The following is a 27,459-nucleotide window of genomic DNA, read 5'->3' as shown; positions in this document are numbered from 1 at the left end:
CCTGCGCGGTGAGGTGAGGGGAGGGAGGGGGGGGGGGGGGGGGGAGGTGGTAACCCCTCCCTGCCCGGCTCTCTCACAGCCCCGCCGGCAGCAGAAGTGAAACAGAGAATAAATAAATAAATAAATACATAAATAAATAAATAAAACAGCTTCGTTTCCATTTCCTCGCAGGCGAGGTGCTGGAGACGAAACCTCCGAAGCAGCTGGACTCAGCTGGCCTGGGAGGATGCAAACGAAGGGCAGCTGTGCTCCCACACGTCTCCCTGTTCTAATACCTGCTCGACAATTCCCCGCTGCTGAGCTCATGGCGAGTCAGCGCGCTTTGGAGCCCGCCCGGTGTGTTGATGTAACACAGCCAGGCTTTGCGGCTCCCTGCCCTGGGCTTGCTGAGGTGACACGGCGAGAAACCGACCCGTGAAGCTCCAGCCCATTGGGGTCGCGTTAAAGACTCGGAGCTGCAGGTTCACTTCTGTAGGCTTGTGTGAACGAACGGGCTGAAGCTTCAGCTCGTCACAGCTGAGGGCTGGGTGTGATGAACGCCTCACGAGTGGCTGCGTGAGGCCCCTGAATCGGTCATTCCGCCTGGCCATGAGGCACCAGCTCCCTGCCTGCCGGCTCGGGGCGTTACAGCGGTTCCCTGAGCGCAGCGGGACGGATAAACCCTAAAAAAAGCCTCCTGGCAGCGCCTCGCAGGCCCCGGCCCCCCCGCGAGCACCGCCCCGGGGCCGGGGGCCGGGCCGGGCGGGGGCCGCCCCCTTCTCCCCACTCCTCGGCCCCTTCCGGGCGGCGGCCGCGTCACATCCGCGCGGCGGAGATGCCGGTAAGGCCGGGGGGGGCCGGGGGCTCCGCTGGGACCGGGGGGGAGCCACAGGACAGGACGGGGCGGGGGGGGGCGGCCCCGCTAGGCCCCGGCTGCCCCCCACAGGGCTGCCCCCGGGGCTCGGCGCCGCCATGCCGGGAGCCGCCCGCTGCCCGGCCCGCGGGGAGGGGGGGGCTGCAGGGGCCCGGCCCGGGTCGCCCGTTATCTCGGGGGGGTGCTCGGTGCCTTTGTGGTAAGGGCTGGGAGAAGTTCGCCAGGGAGCTCCTCAGCGGCGGGGCAGGGGAAGCAGAGGCTCCCCGCTGACAGGCTCGGTGCCTGCGGTTACCTTTCAGCAGCCATTTGGGTAACCCCGCTGGGGACGCAGCCTCCCCCCCCCCACCCCCCTTGCACGCTGTGTGATTTTTTCAGTCGATTCCATAAGTTTGCAGGTAAACGCTTCGTTTTCCTCGCTGAAAAGTACATATTGCAAAGAAAAGGTGGGAAATAGCCTCTGAAAATGAGTTTCACGCTGTTAGGATGTTATTTTGCTGACTCAGTAACAACAGAAATGCAGGAACTCGCATGAGTTTCCCCAGTACTTCAAGGTACATTCTGCAGTTATGTGCAACACCTGCTGACTTTTTTTTCTTTTTGGTTCTTACCTCTACATTCGTGTTTGTTGTTTTATCATTTTAGGTTAAACTGAGTATTTGCACAACACAGCTTCATGCAGGAAGACCACCATACAGTCGTACGCTTAGGAAAATATGAGAATAAGCAGGGAGTGTTCTCTCTGAATTAAAAAACAAAACAATCTGTGCCTTGCTGAGGACAGCTGCAGGAATCGGACACTTGAATCAATGTTATCGGATGAGTTAGAATCCAAACCAGAGGTGAGCAATTATCAAGTGGGTTTGGTTCCCAGAGAAGTCTATGGGCAACAGCTAGGAAAAAGTTTAGTGAGACTACCCAGTGTGCTGCCTGGATAGTAATTCTCAGCGTTGTTTTTATTCAGTGATGTTTTCTAACACCATTTGAATGGTAAAAAATTAAAGATTATTGCAGGCTTTCCTCCTTCCTCTCAATTTCAGCCAATACTGTTGCCTATTCTCAGGTTACATTTTTTTTTTCAGTATTACAATGTTTTTTTTCTGTTACAAGAATAAAATAAATTACTGTACTGACTATTTCTTTCCCTCAAACCAAATTGACTTTATTCAGTTTTGGGGAGTCTGCATTATTTTGTTTACGTCAGCCAGTTCTGTTTTTTGAAGTCCTCATGTTTCCGCTGAGGAGTTGGCAAGAAGCAGTGGAGGGTTGCACCCAGGGGATCCTGGTTGCTCAGTGTGAGGCTGCTGTCCCCCAGGCTCAGCCAGCACCATGCCTGAGCAGGAATGGCAATAACAAATGTATGTGCACATGAATGTGCACAGTGCACACAGCTGGCCACAAAGAAATACATACACAACTGAGGTACCTTTAATAGCTAAACACTAACAGCATAAACAACACAGAAGGTCTTTCTTGTAGGTTAATCAGGCTTAAAGTTTGTTAGCAGAACACGTCTGTACTCTCGGTCAACTTGCACACATACAGTCACAGATGTCTTCAGCCTCTGCCAGGCCTGAAGTTCTGATAACTGTGCCAGACCCACAGCTTTTTAGCCAGCTTCTGTCTGGGATCTTGAGTCTTTCTAGACTGCTGTTTCCTCCTATTCACATTAGTTGGCTGAAAGTTCACTAGCAGAACACTCTCTTGCAGGGGAAATATCAGGAAGAGTGTTTAGTAAGTAGATAGGAGGAAATTCAGCAGGCTAACATAGAATTGGATTCTCTTATCTTCCCCTTGCCCACAGTTCTTCCTCCACACACCTACCTTGATTCCGCCTTTGATCCTCCCTCTGAACATTGCATAATAACTTGTTTTACACATCTTGTTCTCCCTGTGGCATCCTATCCGTTTGGTCTCTCCTCTGAGACCTGTTCAGATAACCTAGTAGGCTGTTTTCGTACAAGTTTCTTACATTTCACTTGAGCAGCGGCCCATTGATCAGTATCTGACTTCTAGTCTTTGTTAGTCTTTATCTGTAATTTGCTAGATACAAGTCTGCAGTTTGTTACATTCAGCACAAAGGTGTCTTAAATTTATTGCTTCTCCCATTCCTCTCCTTTGTCTTTTAGGCTGAATAGCCATTAACCAGCTATCTTTATACTTTAAAAGTGCAGATTTAAAAGTGCAGAGGACTGTATCACTCTCTTTGCTTGCTTTTATTCTTCTCAGCTTTACCTCTTCTGAAGGCTGTGGTCCTAGAGCAGATGACTTAGTACTGCTTTGAAATCAGCTTTAGGGAAGTTCGCAGGTGGAAATAGAACTGGTTTTGTCAAGTCTTCTTTCATTCTTCAGTCCACAAGCAATGTAGCATGTATCTTAAACTGCTATTTCAAAGAAAATGACGATTATATCATTATATTATATATGCTGGTAACTCATCACAGCCTAAATAATGTAGTAAGGCATTTCCTTCTTAATAAAGTCTTTCCAATTACACCATTCAGAAAGAGTAGCTGCAAGCTCACAGTAGCACTGCATAGTCTCAGCTTGGTGGGGCACAAGGAGGTTTTTTCCCTTGCCTTGTGGTTGAATTCACAGAAACTGTCGTTGAATTTTCTAAATGATAAGGTAGGAGAACTTTATGACCTCAGTCTATGAGGGGGTGGATTCCCTTAGATTATTTCTGACAAACAGGGGATGGAATATTTGGAATGCTTGTTCCCATGTTCCTCAAATATGAGCAGGCATGTCTTTTCCCAGCTTAAGGTATTTATTTATTAGGTGTGTTTACCTAATAGCCCTATTTTCACATAGAGTTGCATTTTTCTTACCAGCAAATGCAAATAAGTCATTTTCCACTAAGAACCGACACGATGCGTGAGAACTACAGTGGTTGCAGAGGCTGTTCTTTCCGTAGATGCTGTCTTCTGATTTATGTTCAATCAAGAGCCTCAATCTTCATCAAAGCTTGATCAATGCTATAAACTGAGATTAATTTTTATTGTGGATTACCAAATCCTATACACACCCTCTTCCTTGTTCTGATGGTGAAAGTTGATTACTAAGTTAATGCCATTTTCCATTCATTTGAGGTGAAACTGGTGAAATTAAATGATACCCCATTTATCTCTCTCCCAAATAGCAGTTCAAGCATCTCTGAAAGTTTGTCATAATTTTGTATCACCTGGTGAACCATGGCACCCTAATTCTCACAGCCACAGATACCTTTCATATAGTCTACTATGCGAGAAAGGTATTCACTAAGATTCAATTGTATTTACACACAAGTAGGATCTAGATTAATATTAACCAAGGCACTACAAATGGATTGTATAAGCTTCTTTGGTACTCTTTTTATCCCTAAAGAAGTCACTAACATATGAGCAAATGTTTAATGCTTGCACAGAGGTGGATCTTCCTTTGATGAGCAATCACAGAGCTGCTTGGAGAGAGTTTATATGGGCAAATGTATCTGCCTTTTCTTCTGGATTCCCTGCCCCCAAAGCTGCATTGCCTGCATTCCTCAGAGAGCCGATAAGATCTGCATTTTGCATGTTTTAAGCCTTCAGGGTGATTCATTACAATTGCAAATATTTTCAGGCACCTCCACCGCACTGGTCAACTGCAGAACTGCAGCGAGCTTTCTGCTTCCTGAGTAGCATTACCATAGTTAATCAAGTGAACTTAATGTAAATGTTATTTTGACCATTTTGTAGTGGTTCACTGGCTAAATTTAGAGCAGAAGCAGTTTCAATTAAGAACATCATCCCTGCTGTTCTGGGAGTGTTGCCTGGCCCTGTGTGGGAGGCCAGATCTGGACCTTAGTACTGGGCCAGCTTTCCTTCCCTTTCCCTTCCAGCCACCCCCACCACAAACAAAGCAGCTGTCTGCCACTTCTTAGCATATGAATCATCTGATGAAGGGAGTCTGTTGCAGAACATCTGTCCCAGACAGCTATATTTTTGTTTCTCTACTGTGTTTTTTTTTTTTTAAGGGCTCCCTAAGAGGGATTCCCAGTTCCTTTAAACAGATTTTTTTTCTCTCCTCTCTGAGGTCAACAACATTATCCAAGCCTTCTTGGTAACATAAGCATTCTGCAATGCTTGTGGTGATAGACCTTGAGATCATTTTTTTAGCCAACAGGGATGAGGATTAAGTGACAAGAGGCGATAGATGTTTTACATTTAGTACATACACTGACTGTGTTAAAGACATTTCAGAGTTAAGTGGTGTTTCAGAAAAAGGAAAGGAGAATATATTCAAGAAGGTGTTATGGCAGAGACAAAAATTCTTCCTAGGAAGATGTAGCTGAACTTTGTTCATCCTGTAGTGAGAGAATCTATGAGCCTTGGAGGGACAACTCACATCTGTCCCATAAGTTTGAATCTCTACACTGTGGGTGCCCTTTTGCAATTAATATCAAAATTCACATTGAATTCTAACGGACTTCTTTTGTGCAGATCTCAGCCATAGAGTAAAGCCACTTTACACCTCTAATGATTTCTTTCACGGTTTGGTAATACTCTTTACATTCAGTTTCCCTTACTATTCCTGTTCAGGTACCCCAAAACATTCTGTGGGTTTGGTTACAAACTAATGCTTTGGGCATATTTGCAGAAGAATCAGTCCCCTCCTTTCATAGGTATTCGATATCCACCATCTCAGGAATACTTAAAGCCCATCTGGATCTTGTCAGTGATGCCAGATACTATACAGTTAGAAAATCTGCTGAACTGTTGCATCCAGGAAATTCCTCCCCTGCTGATCCCTTCAGATTAGAGACCCCTAGACTGTTCCAAGGTCTGGTCAGAAGCAAGGCTGAACCTGCTCCCATGCATGCACACAGACAGGTACAGCTATAAACACTAATATAAGTGGAAGGACAGTACCTTTACAGACATCCACAAACATGAACAGCATTCACGTGGAGCAGGAAGATCACAGACAGCCTAATCCTGTTCCTGCTCATCAGGTAACCAGGCTTGAAATCTGCAAGCATGTCATGCCCTCTTTCAGCTGACATTCATACTCACATTCATGGATCCGTCCAGTCTGTCAGACCTTGAGTCCTTCCAGTATCCATATTCAGCCATTTTATTATATTTTTTAATCCAGTCTCTGCTCAGGATGTTGAGTTTCCGGATTGTGATTTCCTCTAGTTCACAGGCTAGTCTGACTCGAAGTTTATTGGACAAACTCACTTGGAAACTATTTAGGAGCAGCAAGCAGTGTTGGAGACGATGGGATGGGCTACCGTCATGAGGCACAGCAGTGTCCTGACCTGTTAACATGCAGTCAGCCCCTTTTATCCCCATCCCTTTCCATTCCCCATGGTTGTTCCTCCCCTATCCACCTTGATCCCTCCCTTTCCCCGCCTTTGAACCTTCCCCTAAATATCTCGGTTTTTCCACATTCCCACATCCCCTGCTTAAGGCATCCTGATAACTTTTACCCAGTCTCACAATTCCTCTCCTATCCCATAAGAAGCTTGCTGTTTGCTGTAAGACCTGTGCTGGTAACCCTTAGTAATGTTTTTCCTACCTCTTAAGAAGTTTCTGGTTGAGTTTTTTCAAGGTCACACAAGTCGTTCACACTCAAGCCCATCCATCAGCATCCCATGTGTTCTTTCTTTGTTACTCTCTTATCTGCAGAGTGTTAGAGGATGTGCATCTACATATTTAATTACCTTCCTGTTCCTTATTTGTCCTTTTTGCTGAATAGCCAATTACCAAATACTCTTGCAGTTTCCTGTTTACTTTCATCCGTAAAAACAACTTAAAAGACAGTTAAGAAAGCTGCACATAGTGCTTGCAATGATCCCCCCCCCTCCATATTTCAATTGCTCTAATTATCACAAAAGTTTTTGGTGATTTTGGGGAGGGAGGTTTCTGAAAGTACCTAGCTGTTTAAATGCAAATGTCACTTTTTTATTTTCCCTTTATTATTTGATGTAGAATTGGAAGGGGTATACTTAATGATTGGTTTTAGTTTGAGAGGTTTTTTTTTTTTTTTAATTGGGTATTTTAATAACGAGGATGATTCATATGCTTTTATTTTCTTCTGCTTCTTTTGCCCCTGTAATTCTCCATACTGGCTTGTTATTACTTCAGGATGAAAATTAGAAGGATCCCTTTTCTTTTGGGCATCTGTTTTGTGGCTGCTGCCTTTTGCTTCTCCTTAGAGGCTTAATGTTGATGTGTGGGAGTGGAGGCTTTAAAGCAAAGCTTTCCTATTGTAGGAGGAAAAGTTCTATCCAAGACCATCTGTATAAAAATAGAAGAGTTCATAAAATTTGTATTTCATGGTAGAATAGAGAGCTGTTGGGATCAAGGATAGCTTTAAATTAAAGACAGCCCCATAATTTAGAACCATTTTGCTGCTTATAGGTTTTAGTTTAGCTTCTTCTTGTTGCTGTACTTTGCTACTCTTATTTCCTTTCTCTTTTTTTCTCTCCACACTGTATTTTGTCTTAAACTGGAATGCAGGCTCTTCAGGGTTAGACTGTTACCTCCTACATATTTTCTGACAACACAAGACTAGCTCCCTCTTCTGACTGGGGCTTGTGGTTAATCTTATAGTATATCTAATGGGAGAAAAAAAAAAACAAACCATTAATGTTTCAAAGTGCAGTCTGGCTCATGACCTGGTTCCTTGTGGCTTACCACCATCTGGATGACCTCAAGGTTTAATATTTACCTTTGCAGTTGATGCTGAAGACAGGTTGCTGCTAAGGGAGGTGAGCTGGGAGCAGGGGCTGACTCAGCCCCTCACTGACCAGGGCACGTTCCTGAGCACCCAAATACAGCAGGCAGAGCTGGGTGCTGGTGTAGCAGGGCCCATCGACAGGCCCAGGTAGGGCAAAGCAGTGAACCTGGTCCAGCAGCCATCCAGGGACCGTGGCCTGAAGCAACAAAAGATGGGGCTGAAGCAACTGCTGTAGTATTGGTGGGAGTCCATCCAGAAGGAAAAGACACAGCTGGAGACACATAAACTTACAGCAGGGCTCAAGAAGCAAGTAGGACCCCAGGCTGGGCTTAAATAGGCCCATGGGCAGAGGGTGGGGGGAGTGCTCCAGGTGAGACCACTCAGGGCAATTAAGGCCCTGGCAGCAGTATTTCTTAGAGGTAAAGCTGAGGAAGCCTCAGTATTTCCAGTGTTTTTATGTGAGGAAATAAGCATAGAGAAATCAGAGCCCAAAGGAGCTTGTTTTCTTTGTAGTTTCTTAGATGGAACTCACTTGATCCTGGTGTAGGAGAGGCTCAAAAAGCTGGTATTTAACATAGAAATAATTTGGAATGGGGTGCCAGTTTTTCTGAAAGTTAAATGCTAAGATAATCACAACACGCTTGTACAAAATAATGATCAAATGACTAGCAACTCTTTTTTTTAAGCAAGTAGCGTTGTGATTAAGTGAACAGAGCGTGCCTTTTTTTAAATTTACTTTCTTTTGAACCATCTCCCTGCACAGACAATTCCATCTGGGCTCTGCATGAATACCTGTTAAAATGTGCAACAATGAGGGTAGTAGCTTTTGAATACCTAATTTGGTGCAGTTTCCTTCTAAATTTCTCTGACTTCTAGCTCCATTTTGAATTCCAGGTTCCTTTTTTATAACTCAAAATTTTCATGAGGTAGCCAGAATTAATTTTTACATTGGCAGAGCTGGTGATGTTAAGAATAGCAGAATCTGCTGGACTGAATGACCTGCACATTCCTCACCTCCTGTGCCCATTAGGATGAGAGCTGCTCTTTCTTTCTGGTCTCAGATCCAGCCAGTAATGAGGTTTAGCACAGTTTTCAATAGGTACACACACAAATAGATTACCACAGGTAGGATGCTGGCACCTTCCCACATAAACACAGACGGCAGAAGTAGCCTGATCCTGTTTCTAAGGATTGCTGCTCAGGGAAAACCTTTCATGGGTGGCTCCAATATCTGGCCCCACACCTCTCATCCTACTTGCCAATTAGTCTGGCTTGGCGTTCATTATTATATCACACACACACATACACACTGGGGAGCGTGATCCCATAGGAGATGATTGTGAACAATTTCATGAGCAGACAGAACATACCATGATGGTTAGGCCCAGAGTTTGGCCAGACCAGTGAGTTGACCAGCTTCCTGCTTACATGTAATGGCCTTCTTTTATCCCCCTTTCTCCATATTCCTGTGTTTGTTCTGCCCTGATCCACCTTGATCCCCTCCTTTTCCTGCCTTTGGCCTTTTCCTTAAACAATTCATGACAAGTCCCCAAATTTCTTGTCAGGAAGTGCAACCCAAAGTGCTGTACCCCTTTATTCAACAGCCCCTTTTACTTTGTATAGTATTCTGGAGTTTCTTCTGGTGAATCCCCTTAGTGGTTGGGTTTCACACTAAGGGCAATGGCTTTAATTGTTCACCTTTGATGGTTTTAGCTGTAACTGATTTGAACAGATGGTGCTGTTTGCCCCCCCTCCTCTTGTCATCCCAGCCTTGTTCCTCTGATCATTATCTGCCAGTTTTGAATAGTCATTAGCTAGATATCTTTGTGACTTTTCTCTTGCTTGCTTTTTTATTTAAAAGGCAAACTTTCTTTGCTAAGTGTCTAAAGCCAGTAATTTAAAAAAAATACCTATATCAAAGGCTGAGCATGGAAAACACTTACCTGGAAGGTGAGAGTGCAGTAAAGTATTGTGTGATAAAAGATGAATTAAAAAAGAACATATGAGATAGCATAAGTAGCCTTCAGTATAGTCTTCAATGATCAAGAACTTGTTTATTTGATAAAGAAATGAGACTTTAATCTATATTTCTCAAATGACAAATAAAATTAATACATTCTTTGTCATTAATGTAAGCTGAAAAGCTTCCACTTACTTTGATGGTAATAATTGTCTTTCGCATCTCCTACAAGAGACGGGTAGAGGCTACTCCTACAAGGAGGGGATAATGAAGTAGGTTTAGTACCTTCTTAATGATGTATGCTACTCTTCACCTAATCTTCTACATCTCTTTCCAGCTGCTGGTTCAGTTTGTTCAGAATACTTCTATTCCACTGGGGCAAGGGCTGGTGGAATCGGAGCCAAAAGACATCACCTGCCTTTCTCTCCTTCCTGTTACTGAGACCTCAGAATGCAACAGACTCATGTTGCCAGGTAAAGCCTATGCAGCAGATGTCTGTGAAGATGCTGTTTATAAAGGTGTTTTTATTTCTGCGCTGTTGTGCATCATCCCTGCCTCTTGCTGATAATGCATTCCAACAAGTTCAGAAGGATGAATGAAACTTTTCTAATTAACAGTGAAGTCTGATTAGTTAGAAATTTCATTCTTCACCCAAAATCTGTAAAGTGTTTTGTTTTGTTTTGTTTTGTTTTGTTTTCTAGGAAAATAATTCATAGGTATCTATTCATCATAGTATTTTCATACTTTTTATTTTCTTTGGTTTGACTTTCTTCGCTAGATGATGAAAGAGATCTCACTTCTCCAAGTCACACTAATTCTTCCAAAGATGTTTCTTCATCTGCTGTCTTGAGGAGCCTGCAGGTAAATGTGGGTCCTGATGGAGAGGAAACAAGGGCACAGAATGTACAGAAACCATCTGAACTTCTGTCATCATCAGAGACTTCCAGTTTATTGCAAGACCTCCAGCCCAGTGACAGCACTTCATTTATTCTTCTCAACCTAACAAGAGCAGGTAATTCTCCTTCTGTTTGTCACCTGGCTGGATATGTCTCAGACAACAGAATGCAGGAGATACAAGTACATCTCTGTCCCTGCTGCTTATGAAGGGAAAAGATCACGAAATTTGCTGGGCATTATTGGATATTTCAGCATCATTTAATCATCAACAGCTTCCTCCAATGCAGAGGTCAGTGAAGACTTTTTCAGTGCAGCTATTACATCTGTGCCATGAATGCTAGCCTTTGGGAAGCAAAAGAACTTTCCGTCTTCCCCCTATTACATTATAATTCTTTTTCATGAGCTTGTCTTTTTTTCTAGGGCTGGGCTCCCCAGCAGAGCACTTGGTATTTGTTCAAGATGAAGCAGAAGATTCTGGGAACGACTTTCTCTCTCATGATAGCACAGACAGCAGTACACCGTGGTTCCTACGAGTGCAAGAATTGGCCCATGACAGTTTAATTGCTGCCACTCGGGCACAGCTCGCTAAGAATGCCAAAGCAAGCAATAATGGTAGGATATTTCCTGATTCTGTCTCAAAAGTTGAGTGTTCCACACAAGACCTCTAGTTTCATCTTGTTTCTTCCTGTGTCTTTCACTCTCTCTTGCTCTTAAGCTATTCTGATGTGTCCTCAAACTGTCAGTGACAGAGAGTTATACAGAACAATCACGTAATTTTTCTGTAACATACGTAGGCTCCTCAGTTTTTCTCAGGGAATGAGCTTCAATGGAGCCAGCAGTCCCCTTGTTCTCTGGTACATGTAAAGCATATCTTCTTTCTGACTGCAGTTGTTTGTATTTCAACTTTCATTTTCACTTTCAAGTGTATTTTTAATGCATACTGTAACTCAAGATTTCTTCTTAGCTCCACTTGGTTTCAAGATCAGCTTTCCGAAGAATACATAATTGGACTTAGGCACATACTTTGTGACAACTATTTCAATAAAGAATTGCAAACAAGTGCAGTATCTCTTTTTTTTACCTAAGGTGTTTTTAAAAGTAGTTATCCTGGCTGCTACTTGGACGGTTGCTATTGACACAGAGACTATTTTTACATTTTCTGATACATTGGCTTTCTATTCTTCTTGTGATAAGCCTCGTCTGGTAGTGGCTGGTCTGATATGGATAACTTGCTGGCAATAGTTTATGGGCCTGGTAAGGTTTGCAAATCTCTGATCCCTGTTGTGGGCTGGGTAGCTGTGTGTAGGACATAGTAAACAATCAGTAACCAGGCACTTATCTACTTTATAGTCCTGTATCACATACAATGCTGCTTTTATCTATTAAATTTGACACATCTTAGTAATACGGAACTTTTTCAGATTTTGGTGGGCTTTTTCTTCCAGGTGAAAATGTTCATCTTTGCTCAGGAGATGGGCAACCAAAAGACTCTAGCCCCATTCCTCATTTATCTCGTGTGGAAAGGAAGCTGAAGTGCACAGTTGAAGGCTGCAATCGGACATTTGTATGGCCAGCTCACTTCAAATATCATCTGAAAACACACCGGTGAGCAGAATAAAGCTATATGTTGTTCTGACTTTGATAAAAACATGCTCTATTTGGGACAGCATTATTTTTTGACATCAGCAAGCTGTGAAAACCTGGTATTACTCTTAGAAATACTAGGCCCTTTGCTTGCCTCAGGTGGATTATGTTGAAACATTTTGGCCAGATTTAGATTATTTTCTCAGGCTCTTGTTAGTGTTGGATTTAGAATATTTGTATTTTAACAGGTGCTCAGTAAAGACAGTCGCTATGTGCATACATTACTCCTATGGTACAGTGAGCATTAGAACATGTGGGATGCCGTCACATTTTATATATCCATGAACAGAGTTGCTTGTTCTAAAAAAAAACAAAACGACCATCATCTTTTCTGGCTGAGAAATGATCTGTCAGTAAGGTAGATGAGAAGCTTGAAAACTGGGAAGGACTCCAACAGACATGTGTCCATCATCTTGTCCTGAGGCAGGGCCAGCAGTAATTGCATGTGTTATATGTACACATACAATTATTTTTGAACCTCTAGTGACTGAAAATCTATGGCCTTTGTGTGTAATCTGTTGCACTGCTTTGCTACATCTTTCCAGGTCAATGTACATCTTTTCTAGGCAAGGCAATATGATGCGAAGGTATTACCTGAATTACTTCTGGTGGAAAACCCAAACTCTGGCTATATGGTAGTTCCTTAGGACTAATATAGGTCAATCACTTTGGTTGAATTCCTTCATTTTCAGAAATAATTCATTTTGGATTAAACATTTCTGCTTGTTATTTCATCAAAGATAAAAAAAAGTTGAGTGTTTGTGAAAAATACACTGAAGTAGGTGATTATAAAACAGCTATTTTGTTGCTTTGCAGGAATGACCGCTCCTTCACCTGCCCAGCAGAAGGCTGTGGAAAAAGTTTTTATGTCTTGCAGAGGCTGAAGGTGCACATGAGAACTCACAATGGTGAAAAACCCTTTGTGTGCACGGAGCTGGGCTGTGGGAAACAATTCACAACAGCTGGAAATCTGAAGAACCACCTGCGAATTCACACCGGTGTGTTTTAGACTTCACCTATTTGTGGTCTGCAGTGGTGGGGTCTTTACTGAGGATTAAACCACTCCCTTCTCCGTCCTCCAGCTCTTGAGAATCATATGCTTGTACATTTCTGTCGTTCATTAATGCTCCTTTTTTATCAATTCACATTGATCTGTAGGACAGATTAATCAACAGTTTACCACTTTTTACTATCCTGCATAATTTCATACAGGAACTATTGTATGATGGTGCTGTGCTCCTCTCAGACACATGCTTTGAAGATCCCTCTTCCCACTTTGAATTGTTTGATTGTGGGTGGGGAAAATCTCTCTTTGTTTTGGGAGAAAGTAGACCATTCCTAGTGGAATAGCCAGTGAACACCACTGCTGTAATTGCTTTTATAAAGAAGCTGTTTTAATTTCCTGAGAAGCACAATAACTTAGATGTTTCTTCAGTGTGAAGTCCTGGTAGGCAGTTGTAGCTCTACTGACATCTGGCTGGCTCTGACTACCTTATGTTATCTATGCTGCTTGGAGAATTATAATATTTGGGAAATTTAGGGAGTAAAGAGTACTGTGGAATGAGTATTAAAAATATAGCAGCAAAGTCTAATAAAAAAAGGCAATAGTTAGAAGATAGCATTTTGGCATGCAAACTGTTGTGTTTGTGCTAATGCTAATCTGGGATGTCACCATATATTGGAGCCTGTGTACTCTTAACTCATACTCAGCTTTTTATATTAAATAAAACAAGAACCATAATTTCATAGTGCTATATTTATATACGGTTTGCTCATGCTGTCTCCTGTGCAGAATTTGATTCTGCCATGTCAGTATTTTTAGAGGTTGGTGTACCAGCCAAAGTCTTGACAACTGCATAGAGTGCTTTAGGTGCTTTTGTCCTAGGAAGGTGTTTGAGGGAGCTGCAAAAGTTCTTGCTGAAATGATCAGAAATTTTAGTCTAAGTTAGCAAGGTTGACAGTGAATATTCTAGGGGTTTTGCCTGTTTGTTTTTTAAGCCTTGGGGTTAACACACCACTGAAATAAATGGCTCAGTTCAAGCCTCTCAGGACATTGTTAGAGATTCCCTGATGGCCTATGAAGGTTGCGTTAGAGCTGGTTAACGTTTCAAAATAACCTTGACAACTGTGAGAGCACAAGGCATCTCTAGTAAAATGAAAAATTATGTGGGCTGCCAACAGCTGTGTATGCTTGCTGCCTTAAACACTACCGTATGCTAGGTACTTTGTAGACACACATGGAAAAAAGTTGCTATTTTAAAGCATTTGCAGTCTAACTAGAACACATGGTTTGGGGGCAGATGTTGGGATGTAGTAAAAAGTGATATATGCCAATAATAAAATTTTGAAAGTGTAATAACAGTAACATAGTTTGTACAGTTTTCTTTTGCACTTAAAGCTCCCAGCCAAAGCACAGATGAAGTAAATAGACCCAGCTGACAGAGACACGATCCTCCATGACAGAGTGTTCTGCACCCAACAGAGCAGTAGCTTCTGGAAGAATAAAAAATAACTTTAACCTGCAATTTGTTCATGTGCAATTAAGAGTTTCGTCAGACCAAAGGTGTTAAAAACTGTAGATGTAAATAGATCTAGGGTTTCTTATAGATGGAACTGTGTGCTGTTATTTTTGTCAGTGGTAGTTTTCCTTCCTTCTTTCGAAGTTTTAAGTGCTTCTAACAAGCTAGAATGTACAAATAGCATTTGGAAATCTGCCGTGTGTTTCAGTTCTGTAACACCAATCGATCTGTTGAATGCTACCGCAGATTTAAAGCTGAGAATGAACTCTAGGGAGAGGACTTTTAAAGACAAAATCAGAGTAGAAACACCTTTAAAAACAAGCTTGCTCTGAAATGAGAGCTATGTATATGTTAGACAACAGAAATAGTTCAGGTAGCTTGCTTAATCTGCTATGGACTTGTTGTTACTCTGATACAGTAGAGTAGAAAAAGGCTTGAAATCATACTGTTAAATATGGTATATTAAGTTCTTTAGTGGGATGTTGCAAGCAACAGTTAGCTCTAGTTTCATTCAAGACTTTATTAAAAAGGAATTTAGAACAGGTTAAGTATATTACATTGCATTAGTGTAGTCATATTGCAATTTATCATCATGCAGAAAAATGCAAACATAGCTCTGGAGATATAAACAAGTAACAAATTTCAGGCTATGAGAACAAATTGTGCCTCGAATTGCTGTTTCTTCACAGATAAATATAAATGACTGACACATCTCTCACAGATTTTTGCCAAGGTCAGCCTGATCTGAAATAAAGTATAGAATCTGATATGAAGATTCAGTTAATAATACATACAGTTAATGGGATTTTTGGCACCGAAAGGCAGAATGGGAACAGGATCCTGGGAGTTATTGAAGCAGAGAGATGGCTGTTAAGAACTGCATATAAATGATATATCATATTCCAGGCACTTTTGTATTACTCTTTTGGTATTTATGCACTTGGAAAATCTATTTAGAAACAGAGGATCTTTTCTTGCCTTTCAGGTAATGATGATCTAACAATCAAAGACTTTAAGTGTTTCCTCTTAAAAGCTGATGAAGTGAATGCTTTAAAAGACTCAGGAAGCATGTATATTGTTTCTGTTGAACTTTGTTGCATGTAAGGCCAAAAGAGAGAATGGGGTAGAGTTCTTCAGGCTGTTCTCAGGGGCTTGGACAATCAAGTTGTGATCCCAAAATGTAAGAACTTACTTTTCCTTTGTAGGGGAAAAACCCTTTCTGTGTGAGGCACAGGGATGTGGTCGCTCCTTTGCCGAGTACTCCAGCCTTCGGAAACATTTGGTTGTCCACTCAGGTAAGAGTTTTCATCTGACATTCTGTAACCTATCTGAGAAAATATCTTTACTGTAGGACTTAGATTTGATTTTCTTAAGAAAAAAATCCCTGTTTTCTACAGAATTTCTGGCTATACTGTTTGATAGCTTCCTTTGTGGTACCGGTGGCCTGCACACTTTAATTTTTCTGTTGTTTGTGGTTCTAAATGTTATGTTTCTGACTTCAGATTACAATTTTTAAATTTATTTTTTAAAATTAAGAGTGTTTCTAAGGTATCATAAAGTTGGATATCAGTTTCATATCTTCATTTTCTTATTTAAAAGAGAGAATCTAGCAGCTCTTTACAGTCATCAAAATCATTCAGTCTCTCATGAGTGGATTTCTGCCATGGGTAGGGTTGTGTTTTTTTTTAAGTACTACTTACTTGTAACCTAATGCCAAAGAGCATTAGATAGGCATTTCACAAGTGTTTCAAAGCTTCTACCTTCTGTTTTGATTGATTGATCTTAAGTATCTTCAGCATGTGATAAATATGGCTTTTTTGAGGAAGGGGAGTAACTTTTGAGGACTTCATGAGTTCTCCATGCTTTTTTTCCCTTCACCTATCTGGCTTCCATGGTGCTAAGCTCACACTTAGGGATTTCATACTTAGTTATAGATGGGGGAAATGATAGACTCTGCCTATCCTCTGTGGGAATCCTTCCACAGTGACAAGTTATCATCCAGTGTCTGCTCAGTAATATAAACCAGATATTGCAATTTATGGTTCATCCCTGGTTCCTTGCTTCTTGTCAGTTTGTGTTCTAGGCATAAGACATCAAATATTTCCATGTCACTGAGTAAGAGATTCCAAATAATTTGAACCCTCCTATAAATCAGATCTGAAATGTTATGTTACTCTTCAGACTTGAGGTTTCCAACATCTGGAAATATTGGTATCTAAAACTCTTCTGTTCTGGAGCCTAGGAAACAGGAGTGTTTCTCACTTTTTTTTTCCTTTTTTTTTTTTTTTTTCCCATGGATAATTAGCCTGAAGGGTGTCAGCAGCCATATCAAAACATGGTCATGATTCTTTGGTTGATGAGATTTTCATTCCCAATTTGGTAATTCCTGGGATATTTTTCCCCCTTCTTCTCCAAGGAGTGAAGCCCCATCAGTGCCAAATTTGTGGAAAGACATTTTCCCAGAGTGGCAGCAGAAATGTGCATATGAGGAAACACCACTCCAGAATTGGAACAGCTGGCAGCAGGGAGCGAGAACAGCCAGGTAAGGAGGGGGTTCGTTCACGGTGGGAAGGAAGTACAGGAAGGAAGTAGTGGATGGATGGTCAAAGAGAAGGGAAGAGAGACCAGAAAACAGTAAAGAATAAAAGACTGTTCCTCTTGGAGATGGGGATGGATTGCTCACTCTCCCCTTTCTAGGATAGAAGACAAAGGTCTGTTTCTGTACTGTAGTCAAGGGGCAGATAGGTTTATTATTTTCAAAATCAACATGAATCTGATACCTTTCTTTTTACATTGTTTTTCCTTTTTTTTTTTTTCCCTTGGTTATATATTCTTGTTGTAAGAAGCCTGTTTTTTAATGCTGTGTGAATTATTTAAAGAGAAAACTGAGCCTGCATGAGATCCTGTCACACTAACATTCGAAACAGTACATATAGGAGTTATCATCCATTGGAGCTTCAGATGCCCACAGAGTAGGAATTTATAAAGTAGATGTCTAATAAAGTCTATGTGATTTGGAGGGGGGACAAGGATTGTACCATGTGTTCCAGTGTCCTTACATCATTTTGTTTTACCCTTTTTTTCACAATAGAGTCACTGATGGGCAGCAGTTTGCTGGAAGAATCTACAGTGCATAGTAAGAATCTCATCTCCATGAACTCTCAGCCCAGCCTTGGTGTTGAGTCCCTGCATCTGCCAGACACAGAGTCTATTATTGGAGTGGAGGAGGGTGAGACCAGCTGCTCTTTCTTCCGCCCTCTTATATGTGGTGACTGAAGTGGGATTGATCGTTCCTCCTAGAGACTCATCATGTTGCAGTGGGACAAGTGAGCATTGCTTTAAGTGTGCACGGAGCAGGTGGGTAAATGGAGAATGAATCCTAAAACTGGAGTTGGAGAAGACCTGCTGGACCAAGTTTCTCTCTTGCAGAGCTTAAAAGGTGAAGTCTGCTGCTTAGATGTCATTTAGCCCATGTTGTGGAACGCCATTTCAAAACTGCTCATGCAGTCCATTCTCCTAAAGCCTAAAGCGTTTGTTTTGCTGGAGCACTTAGAAGTCCAGTTAAGGACCGGGACCTCATTGTGCTAGACACTGTGCAAACACCCAGTATCTTGAGGAACAGGCCTTCCATCCTTTACCTTCAGAGACTATATTCTAATACATCTCACTGTCAGAAGCTGACTTAATATCTGAAATAAATGTACTACTTGATATCATTTAATTACATTTGCTGTGTTCTTTTCCAGTTGCTTTTTCCTTGAAAACTTGATTGATATATGAAGCACTATAAATGAGTCTACCATGTAGATGTTTTGACTTTTCGTTAACTTGGAAGACTTTCTTCAGAATTAGCACTACTAAGAATGCAGGAATTTGCTAAGATACTATGCACCTGTTATTGCTCCTATGTGAAGGTAATGCTTTGAGTTTATATTGATCCCCAGCTGAATGTAAAGGTAGTGCTGCTGTTGGTAAAGGTATTGTAATTTAGAGGTTCTTGCAGAAGAACTGCGTGTCTGTGGTTCAGGATCTGATGTAGTTTGGCTATCATTAGTTCATTAGCACCTTAACATGAAGATCCTCTAGTGAGATGTCCTCTTTCAGTTGCCCAGTTGAACAGCCTGTAATTCTTTAACTAAAAACAACAAACATTTTCATATGATGCAAAATTCCAGAACAAAAGTGGGAATTCTTTATTTCCATACCATTTTCGAGGTGTATTAAGAGATTAACTATCAGAGATGTAATAATCCTACTTTCAGAACACTTTGTTTAGCAAGAAAGGTGCCTCATGAGTTTCAGTTATTTGGTTTGATGCTTTTACTTTCTAAGTAGATTTCATCAGAAAGATGAACACTCCAGAAACTGCTGGCTGAGGTGTTTATAGTTAAGGTAGTTATGAGCTTATACAATATGCTTTAACTTTAGTCTTATTGGAATAAGCTTGATAAAGCTGGCTAGCAAGTCAGTTGCTGGTGATGAAAACTGTACACGTTAATGCAGTATACAGAGGATAGGATAATCTTTATATATAGTATCACATCACTTGGATGTGATGACTTTGTGGTTTCAAAAGGAAGAAAACAGTGATAAAGTAACTGAATATGGAAGCCATAAAGTACAAACAAAACAAAACAACAAAAAAAGAATACTATGTGCAAGACCTCTGGAAGGATATGTAAGTTTTGAATGCTAAGCACATTCTGAGCAGGCCTATTAATTCTCATATTGTCCCGGACCAAAATTCAACTGTAATGCCAAAATGATCTAAAATATGCAGAATGTGACCACATTTCAGTCACCAGGAAGCTAAATTCAGGAGGTGTGAAAACAGCACATGAGGCTTCCTAGGTTTGTCATTAGAAGGTTTCTGGTGGTAGGAGGCTGGGATTATCCAGACTCCAGTACTTGGAAGATACTAATTACTACTCAACCAAGTACAATTTAGTCTCTTGCTGGGATTTTTTTAATGTTCAACTTTTTTTTTTTTTCTTGAATTAGTACTTTCCTGTGATGCAGGTACTAGTAAACACAGATCAAAATGTATGCTAATTTCCTCCCACTGCACCACATTTTTTCACACAAACCCAAGTGGACTGTAGACCGGAGACTAATAGCATGGGAGAAATTTTTCCTTCCTTCTTCTTTCAACTTGACAGGGCACAGTGACAATAGATTATATCCCTGCTTTTTTCCATGGGATGCAGGGGAAAGAACAGCCTTTGTGTGCCCTACACAACTAAACCTATGTAGAAACTGGAGTACTGGTAACATCTTTCCTTGAACCTTCCCAGGTTGTTAAGTCTCTACAGGAAAGGAAGTGGCTCTCAAATACTTGGTAATTTCTCTAGTGAAGGACAGTATTTGAATCTGGGATACAGCACTCTGCAGATGTGTTGCGTAGAAAGCTCAACTAGAAAAAGAGAGGAAAAAAAGGAAAAACACAAGCCTACGGTTAGATTTGTCAGAGCTTGTTTGGGTCAGTAAGGATTGCTGCAACATAACACAGTCAGCTATGTACCAGCATGAACTGATCTCTGTGGAAGTCTAACATAGCAGCCTGAAAAACAGGGACCCAAAATTCCCAGATCTAATGCTGTGTTGTGATTTGAAATGCCATGATCTCCGTTTCATATCTTTAATATGCTAGCTGTTACTGCTACCGTGTTTCTGATGTGATGATGAAGTGGTGTTGTTATGATGTAAGGAGAAATTAGTTAGAGCTACTGAAGATGAAAAACGCAACAAGACAACTTCCATTTAAGTGAGGAAAAGATTGGTAAAGAAATTGGACAATGCAGAAAAACTGATAACCATTTAAAAAATTTTTAATCTCAAAGTGCTTTGACACCATGATTCTCAGAAAATGGGTGGGAGCGGTTTGTATTTTTGACACTCATTATTATCAGGTACAGGAAGATGATTAATATGTGAACCATACCATTTAAGATATTATACCCAGGCATTTGAGTGGCACATTGACAAGCAATACATTATCTCGCTTACACCAAAGTCCATCTTTGATATCACAGTAATAGTAGAATTAGGACAATAGCAATCCCAAGTGATGCATGGTTTAATTATAACCTTCTCCATACTTATGGTTGTTGTTTTTTTCAGGCCAAATTAATTACCTAAATTGGTAAGAAGTTAAAGCAAAGCTTCAAATTGTGGCTTATGTGAGATATTTTAATATAGAAAGACTATTGCTTTTTCCTAATGGGAGGAAGAAGCAGATATGGTCAGGAGTGAATGAAGAGTTAACAGAGCTCGAGAAGAAATTCCCCACAAGTCTTCTCCCAAGGTAGGTCAACTCCTGCTATTTTTGTAGAAATACCTTGTTTAAATTCATTCTACCCCAGTTATGTGTAAACCAAGGCTTAGCACATTGAGAAGGATGCTTCCCTTTCTTTGCACTTCTGTGGCATGAACACAAGCAGCTGACATTAGAGAATGCACCTCTTCAATCTTTCATGTCTACTTTTATCCAGGTGCTTCAACCTTTTTAACTTGGTTTGTCTCATGCAGTCCTTTTAAAGAAGGGGAAACGGCTCACATGAGGAACACTTGTGAAGACTAAGGGAGGCTGCAAGGTTTGCTGGGTTGGACAAAATGTGCTCTAAATGACAGTCAGTCTTTTTTTCCTTTATGAAGTTCTCCCATCTCACTTACCCCAGAGCAATTATTGTCAGCCAAAACCAGAAAGATCCTGAGGATTAACCTGGAGAATCTTGAATTCAAAGAATCAAGAGATGATCCATGGATTCTTCTGTTAGATCTTACGTTGCCTTTTCCTCTCCTCTCTGTTCTTCATGAGGTTCTCCTTCCAGTACAGTGCAGTCGTTCTTTTCACTCTGAGGCTGAGGCACTCTGCAGAAATAGTGATTGTCTAATACTGGAAATGGTTTGCAGTGCTTACTTGCTGCTTGCCCCATGCATAAGAAATAAAGGGCCTGCCTAGCAGTCATAGAAGTCAAGACAGAGAAACCATGATGCTTAATTAAAGAGGAGTAACATTAATGTAATTTTTACTCCACTACATGTAGGAATGCTTCTATGAAAAAGGAAAAGATTTCTGATCAAAGGCAAAACAGCTCTATTGCATTATTATTATTACCTGTGAATGTCAGATTCTTCTTCCAGCAAGTCAGTAGCATCTTCTCCTTTTTTCCTTACAAATTCTTCACTTAGCCCAACATGCTGGAGGGTGTGTCTGTAGCGACGCTCTGCTCCTTGACGGGCATCATGCTATGAAATTGAAACTTAAACAGTAAGAATATAGAACTGGGGCTTTCCTGTAAGCCAAGTCAAGTTGTTTTAAAGTTTATGGCTGACAGTCCTAATGAAAACAAGAGAACAGCAAAGCCCCTGTCCAGAATTTTTGTTCTTCGTAGGGTACAATATCAAAACTGAATACTAGGAGAATGTCCCCCACATCTTTCAAAGCTTTCAAACCTTTTCCTGCTTCTGTTCTTTTTCACTTTTTTCTTCTGTTCTCCTGCTTCTACAGCATTCCAGTCTTAATGCAGTAGCACACTTGTGTCTGAATCCTGACTCTGACACTCAGATTGAGAATATGTGCAAAAAAGGGTTGCGAGAAATTCTGGAAGCACATTTGTTTGTAATTTGTAAGCACTAACCACAGTGGAGTTCAACAAACAGAGCTTGTGAAGTAGCTTCACATCAGCTCATATTCAAGAAGCTGAAAACCAAGCATCCTGGATCCTATATCCTCACTGCCTCTGCATAAACCTTGCAAATTAATGTAGTTTCAAATGAGGAGGTTTTCCAGAGGGAGTGGCTGATTTCTGAAGATTAAGGCATTCTGGATGGAGGACAGAAATCTTATCTCCAGCTAAGTTCATGCTATCAATACTGGTTAATCTTTACCAACGTGACGAACAGACATGTTACTAAAATTTATCAGACAAATGTGTTCTCTGCTTCCGTTAATTACTCACCTGAACAGAAAGTTTAAGCAAAGAGGATATTGCTATTGAGATATCTTAAATCAGCACATAGCTATATATTGTCAGTATGTCTCTAACCAGGTATCTATCAACTCTGCAAGGAGACAGAACTGAGAGAGAAAACCGAGGGAAATATACTTTATATAAAGTAAAATTTGTATCTACGCTTAAGTGCACTATAGATTTGCAGGTGGTAGGTACTGTGTGATGGTGAGATGTGCTGAATGCAACCACAGGCAGCTGAGCTTGCAGGTGATAAAAGTGACTTAACAATCATTCATGTTTTTCCAGTAGCATGGGAGTTACACAGTAAAAGTGCTCAACTGGAGAGGGTTTTAAGAAAAAAAGTTTAAAACTTCTAGACTGTAGGCTATGGTATTCAGGTGCAGAATAGGCTTTTATATAGTATCTGGTGTGATAAGGCCTTAATTTTGATCAGACCACATATTTGGATTGCAATAGACATTAAGGATTGGAAAGCTCTACAACCAGTAAGTAAATATAAGTGTTTTTCAAGTCATGGGATGGAGTTTAAGTAACACTTGGGTGGCTGTCCCATGTATTATTTTAAACACAGTCCAGAGACTATACGAGCATTTGCACCCTCTCATCGATGAATAATTTGAGACTAAACTTCTTAATGCCTGTCTTAAATGAAAGACAATGAATCCTGTCACCCAGAAACACTCTGGAACTTTGACCAGTTACCTTGGTGACCTGTTCAAAGAGGTATGGTCTGTTCTTGACTCGCAGCTGCATTTCTTCCAGCTCCTTTCTGTATTCCTTTGTTCTCTCTCTCATATTTTGCCTGAAATGGAAAATTTCCCTGTCTAATACAGGTTCCCTCTGACTGTAGCTGCTCAGGAACCAGGAATTCTTAATAACCATTTTGTCCTTTAAATAGCTCTGGGAATTGTCCTTACTCCAAATACTGGGCAAAACACTGCTGTTGCTAGCAAGCTGTGCACCCTCAGCAAGCTTTACTACTGGAGTGTAAGCAGAGAACTAGTGTTCAAGTTTTGACAAAATCTTGCCTTACGTGTTTTATGTGCTTTACCAAAGGAGACGTTTCAGTTGGCTTGTTTGTACAAAATCGTCTTGACCAATGTTAATCTAAAGGAAACTATTCTGTTTGCAAAGAGTAGCGTGGGACTGTGAAGAAACCCAAATGAATGTGGAATAGGTGTGGCAGCCAAAAAAGTCAGGTTAGGAATGAAGGCTCTTAGACCCAGCTCCTCTTAAAAAAATCATCTGATAATCCCCAGTTACCAAAGCAAACAGTTATCTCTGTGCAGAAGAGAATACTGACCAGTTCTGTTTCAACTTCTCCTTGAGTGTTTCATCCAGACTTCTGTGCGGATCCAGGGCTTTTGCTCGGCTGTTCACTGACTTACGGATAGCCTGACATTTCTTTTTCTGTTCTTCCAGCCAATAAATTCCTTCTTTGTCTCCTTCCTTTTTGCTTTCTTGGGAGCATCTGTATAGGAGAAAGTAAGCAATGAGCTCACTTAACAGTGCCAGACTGCATGCTGGCTGGCAGTTCCAGTTTTGTAATCCTCTAAGGAGAAAAGCAAAATTCCAGACATAGATGTATGTAGCTCTCAAATCAACTGGGAGGCAGGATAAGAATTAGCAAGGAAAGAAAACTGGCTACAGAGAAACATTTAGGAAAAGTATTGTTGATGTGATGAGGGAAAACATTAACTTTTTTTTTCCCCATTTCAGCCATTAGTTGGTGTGTGGTCTTGCAGACAAACTTTTCTACTTACCTAATAGCAGATTCCCTTTTTCTTGTTGCATCTGTAATATGCACTGGAAGGGTGTTGGAAGAGAGAGAGGAAAGTGCAGTCAAAGAACGACTTTTTTGCATTGGAACTTTGGAAAGTTGATGAGAATCCTGAAAGAAATGGAACTTTATTCAGTGTGTTTGTTCACAGCATAGAATGTCCTCTGTTCTTTGTCTACTAGAGAGAACAGTCGGAGGTATGTGGGCAGTGCACTCATTCTTCTCTCTTCCACCAGTAGGGATTTACATGGGGAGAGGCTGAGGGGTGAGAGGGAAGGAGACTTGGTTAGGAGTATGGAAGGGTGGCTGAGCTTAGCTGCCAGAACTCATCTCTTTGTGTAGAACTTTGTTCTCTGCTTTGTCCTAGAATTCTGCAGTACTCCTAAGGCAAGGGCAGAGGTCTCACTAAAGCATGTGAAATATGCATAAATAAATGCTATACATTTAAGAACTTTCCAACTTGATCACAGAGAAAAGTACCACAGAAATATCTGGTCATCTCACCTTTATCCTTTCATTAGCCTGCCTCTGCCTGCTACGGAGATTGGAGGTTCGTAGCTTGAACGGCTTATTACGAGTTGCCTCTTTGACTTCTTGTCTTCTTACTGCTTCCCTCTGAAATGCCCAGTAAAGTTCTTCAAAATCTGGTATTGTTGGATTAATCCTTGGTGTGAAGCTGAAGCTATTGTCCTGCAAGAAGCCAAGTTTTTCCTGCTTAGTTTTAGTGGCAGTTCGGGACTGAGGCTTCCTCCGACAGTTGCTGGTATCTATAGGAGCTACAGAGCTCTCAAGCAAATCCTTGGCTCTCATCTGAATGCGGATTTCTCTGTAGAGTTCAGCTTCTAATGAATCAAGAACAAAACAATGAGAAGAATACGAGTGACATAAAAGACTGCCAAATTGTCACTGGACAACTCTAAACTTTTCTTTATGATGGCAGCCACTCACTGAAGAGAGAACAGGCATCTGGTGTTCTCTTTCCACACTTTCTACCTCCTCTTTCCTCCGCCTCCCAGGAAAGAAATTTGAAGGAACATGAAGAACCATGGTCGTGTTTCATTCTTAGGCATTAATCTCTAGCTTCTCTTTCCCTTCTCACAGAGTAAGTTACTGAACTGGCCTTCTCCTCCTGTTCCTTTTCTGAGGAGTAGCAGGTAATTGTGCCCTTGTCTTGGAGATGTTTTTTTCATATGGGACTCTATGTCTTAAACTGATGTGTGATCCTTGGGTAGGAGTAAAACTACCAGTTCCAAGATACTGCATGGACCTTGGATACTTCTGGCACTACATCTGTTCTCATGCTTGAACACACACACATCATGCAAGTGCCTTTAGTCTAACTAAAAGCATGGAATTCAGTTCAGGGAAGGATTCTCAAACTACCACAATATGCAGCAAAACCAGCACAGAAACCTGTCTGAAGAGCTCAATGTACCCACGTGCGTTTGGGAGTAGTGCAGAACTGCCACAGCTGACACTACCACAAGACTGCTAAATTTAGGGCATTCTATTTTAAGGGTCTCTAGATGAAATGTAATGAGTGGTGCTACACAGGAGACCAGACGATTCAAGAGGAAGTAACGATATTGGCTTTACACTCCCAGACAGTAAGGGACAGTCAAGGAGCTGTTTTTCCAGGAAGAGCCCTGGCACTTTACCTTTGAGTTTATCTCCAAGAAGTGGGTCATAAGTGGATTTAGGAACTTTTCGACTGGCTTGCTTCGGTTTGGAGCTCTCACTTGAGGTTGCTGCTGCCAGGAACTTCTGTCTGATAGCTTCTTTCTTTTTCTCCTCCTTCTCCAGGAAACTGAAGGGCCGCTGAGTGGAAAGCAGCAGCTCCTTTCTTTTCTGTGTTGCTATTTGCCTGCGAATCTCATTCTGTTCCATTATTTCGTGATAAAGGGGTAGAAACACGTGGGCAGGTACAGGCTGTGCCCGGAATTGTTTCTGACATTCAGCTTCATCCTGGCTTTGCCTTTTGTCTCTTGGTTTGTCTAGTTCAAGAAACAGGTATGACTTCATCAGCTGGGACTTTTTGCGAGCTTCCCGCAGCGTCATTTTGAAGGGCTGAGGGATGGTGATGGAGGGAATCCAGGGAGATGAAGCACTTTTTGGCCTCAGGCAGGATTTAGGAAACAAGGGAGGTTTTTGCTGATCCCAGGCACTGTCCGAGGTGAGGTCAATCAAAGACCTGGACTGTCTTTTGTTACCAGATGCACGACTAAGACAAAGACATTATGAAGGGGAAAACAGGGGAAATTATTACAAATTAGAAATAAACGATGGGAGAAAGACAGACCTAGGCCTTATCATTCTCAGGCTTTGTATTTTCCTTTGCTACTTAAGTTCATGAGCACGGCTTTGCTCGTACTCTGTTTTCTACACACGGGATGGCAACTGTGACTACCTGGACCTCTAATGCGACTCATTATGCGGGTACTCCATTGCTGGTGAGGCTGCGGGTTAACCAGGACACTCTGGCTTCAAGGATACCCGGGAAGCGACCGTTCAACACCACAGACTCACGAGAGTTAAGCAATAAGCTAAGCACCCAGGCGCACCTCACCAGCCCTCCTGGGATGTTTGGGGCTGCCAGGGGAGCGGGTGAGACGCTGAGGGAGGGATCAGACACAGGGCAAGCGAGGGCTGAGGTGAGGCGGTGAACACGGAGCGCAGGAGAACAGGGAGATGGGGACAGGGCCCGGCTGCTGCCCACCGCGCCCGCTAGGCGGAGCCTCCCGAGGGGGGGCCCTACCTGGGCGCCCCGGCCGCCGGCTGCGAGACGTCCCCGAGAGCCTGGGCCGGGCCCCTCCGCCACGGGCCGTGCCCGCTGCCTGCTGCCGCCGCCCGGCCCGCGCCCTGCGGCCCCGCCATCGCTCGGCGCCTCAGGTCCCGCCGCCACCTGCAACACAGAACCGCCCTCAGCGGGCTGCGGCCCCGCAGCGCGCCCCTCAGCCCGGCCCTGCCCTCACCTGCGGGCCGCCGCCGCGGCTTCAGCTCCCGGCGCGGCTCCCGCCAATCAGCGAGGCGTTGCGGCGCCCTAGCCCCGCCTCGCTGCCTCAGCAGCCAATCAGGCTTCAAGGCGGGCTGCCCGCCCCGCGCGCTCATTGGTGCTGAGGGAGAGGTGT

General features: G+C 42.2%; 2 protein-coding genes across 3 annotated transcripts; one reads left to right on the top strand and one right to left on the bottom strand.

The window, feature by feature from the left end:
* The first annotated feature begins 668 nt into the window (after positions 1 to 668).
* On the top strand, positions 669 to 18,301 carry ZNF410 (zinc finger protein 410). Its single transcript, XM_068683264.1, has 10 exons — positions 669 to 820; positions 1,496 to 1,692; positions 9,853 to 9,988; positions 10,294 to 10,527; positions 10,833 to 11,024; positions 11,858 to 12,017; positions 12,873 to 13,054; positions 15,781 to 15,870; positions 16,992 to 17,117; positions 17,667 to 18,301. Exons 2-10 carry the CDS (start codon positions 1,660 to 1,662, stop codon positions 17,849 to 17,851), a joined length of 1,338 nt encoding a protein of 445 aa, XP_068539365.1. The 5' UTR covers positions 669 to 820; positions 1,496 to 1,659; the 3' UTR covers positions 17,852 to 18,301.
* Positions 18,302 to 20,385: 2,084 nt separating this feature from the next.
* FAM161B (FAM161 centrosomal protein B) lies at positions 20,386 to 27,434 on the bottom strand. Of its 2 annotated transcripts, XM_068683256.1 has the most exons (9): positions 27,304 to 27,434; positions 27,087 to 27,233; positions 25,990 to 26,552; positions 24,836 to 25,173; positions 24,315 to 24,442; positions 23,855 to 24,022; positions 23,254 to 23,353; positions 21,693 to 21,823; positions 20,386 to 21,445 (listed from the first exon to the last, which is right to left on the bottom strand). In XM_068683256.1, the coding sequence occupies exons 2-9, from the start codon at positions 27,203 to 27,205 to the stop codon at positions 21,355 to 21,357; spliced, it is 1,638 nt and encodes a 545-aa protein (XP_068539357.1). In that variant the 5' UTR covers positions 27,206 to 27,233; positions 27,304 to 27,434; the 3' UTR covers positions 20,386 to 21,354. The 2 variants fall into 2 exon arrangements, 1 of the variants encoding a protein (XP_068539357.1); XR_011096981.1 differs by lacking the exon at positions 23,254 to 23,353.
* Positions 27,435 to 27,459: the final 25 nt, after the last annotated feature.

Source organism: Anas acuta, chromosome 5 (assembly GCF_963932015.1).
Source record: "Anas acuta chromosome 5, bAnaAcu1.1, whole genome shotgun sequence".
NCBI lineage: Eukaryota > Metazoa > Chordata > Aves > Anseriformes > Anatidae > Anas > Anas acuta.
Note: the sequence above shows the minus strand (reverse complement) of the source record. Positions and strands in the feature narration are given on the sequence as shown.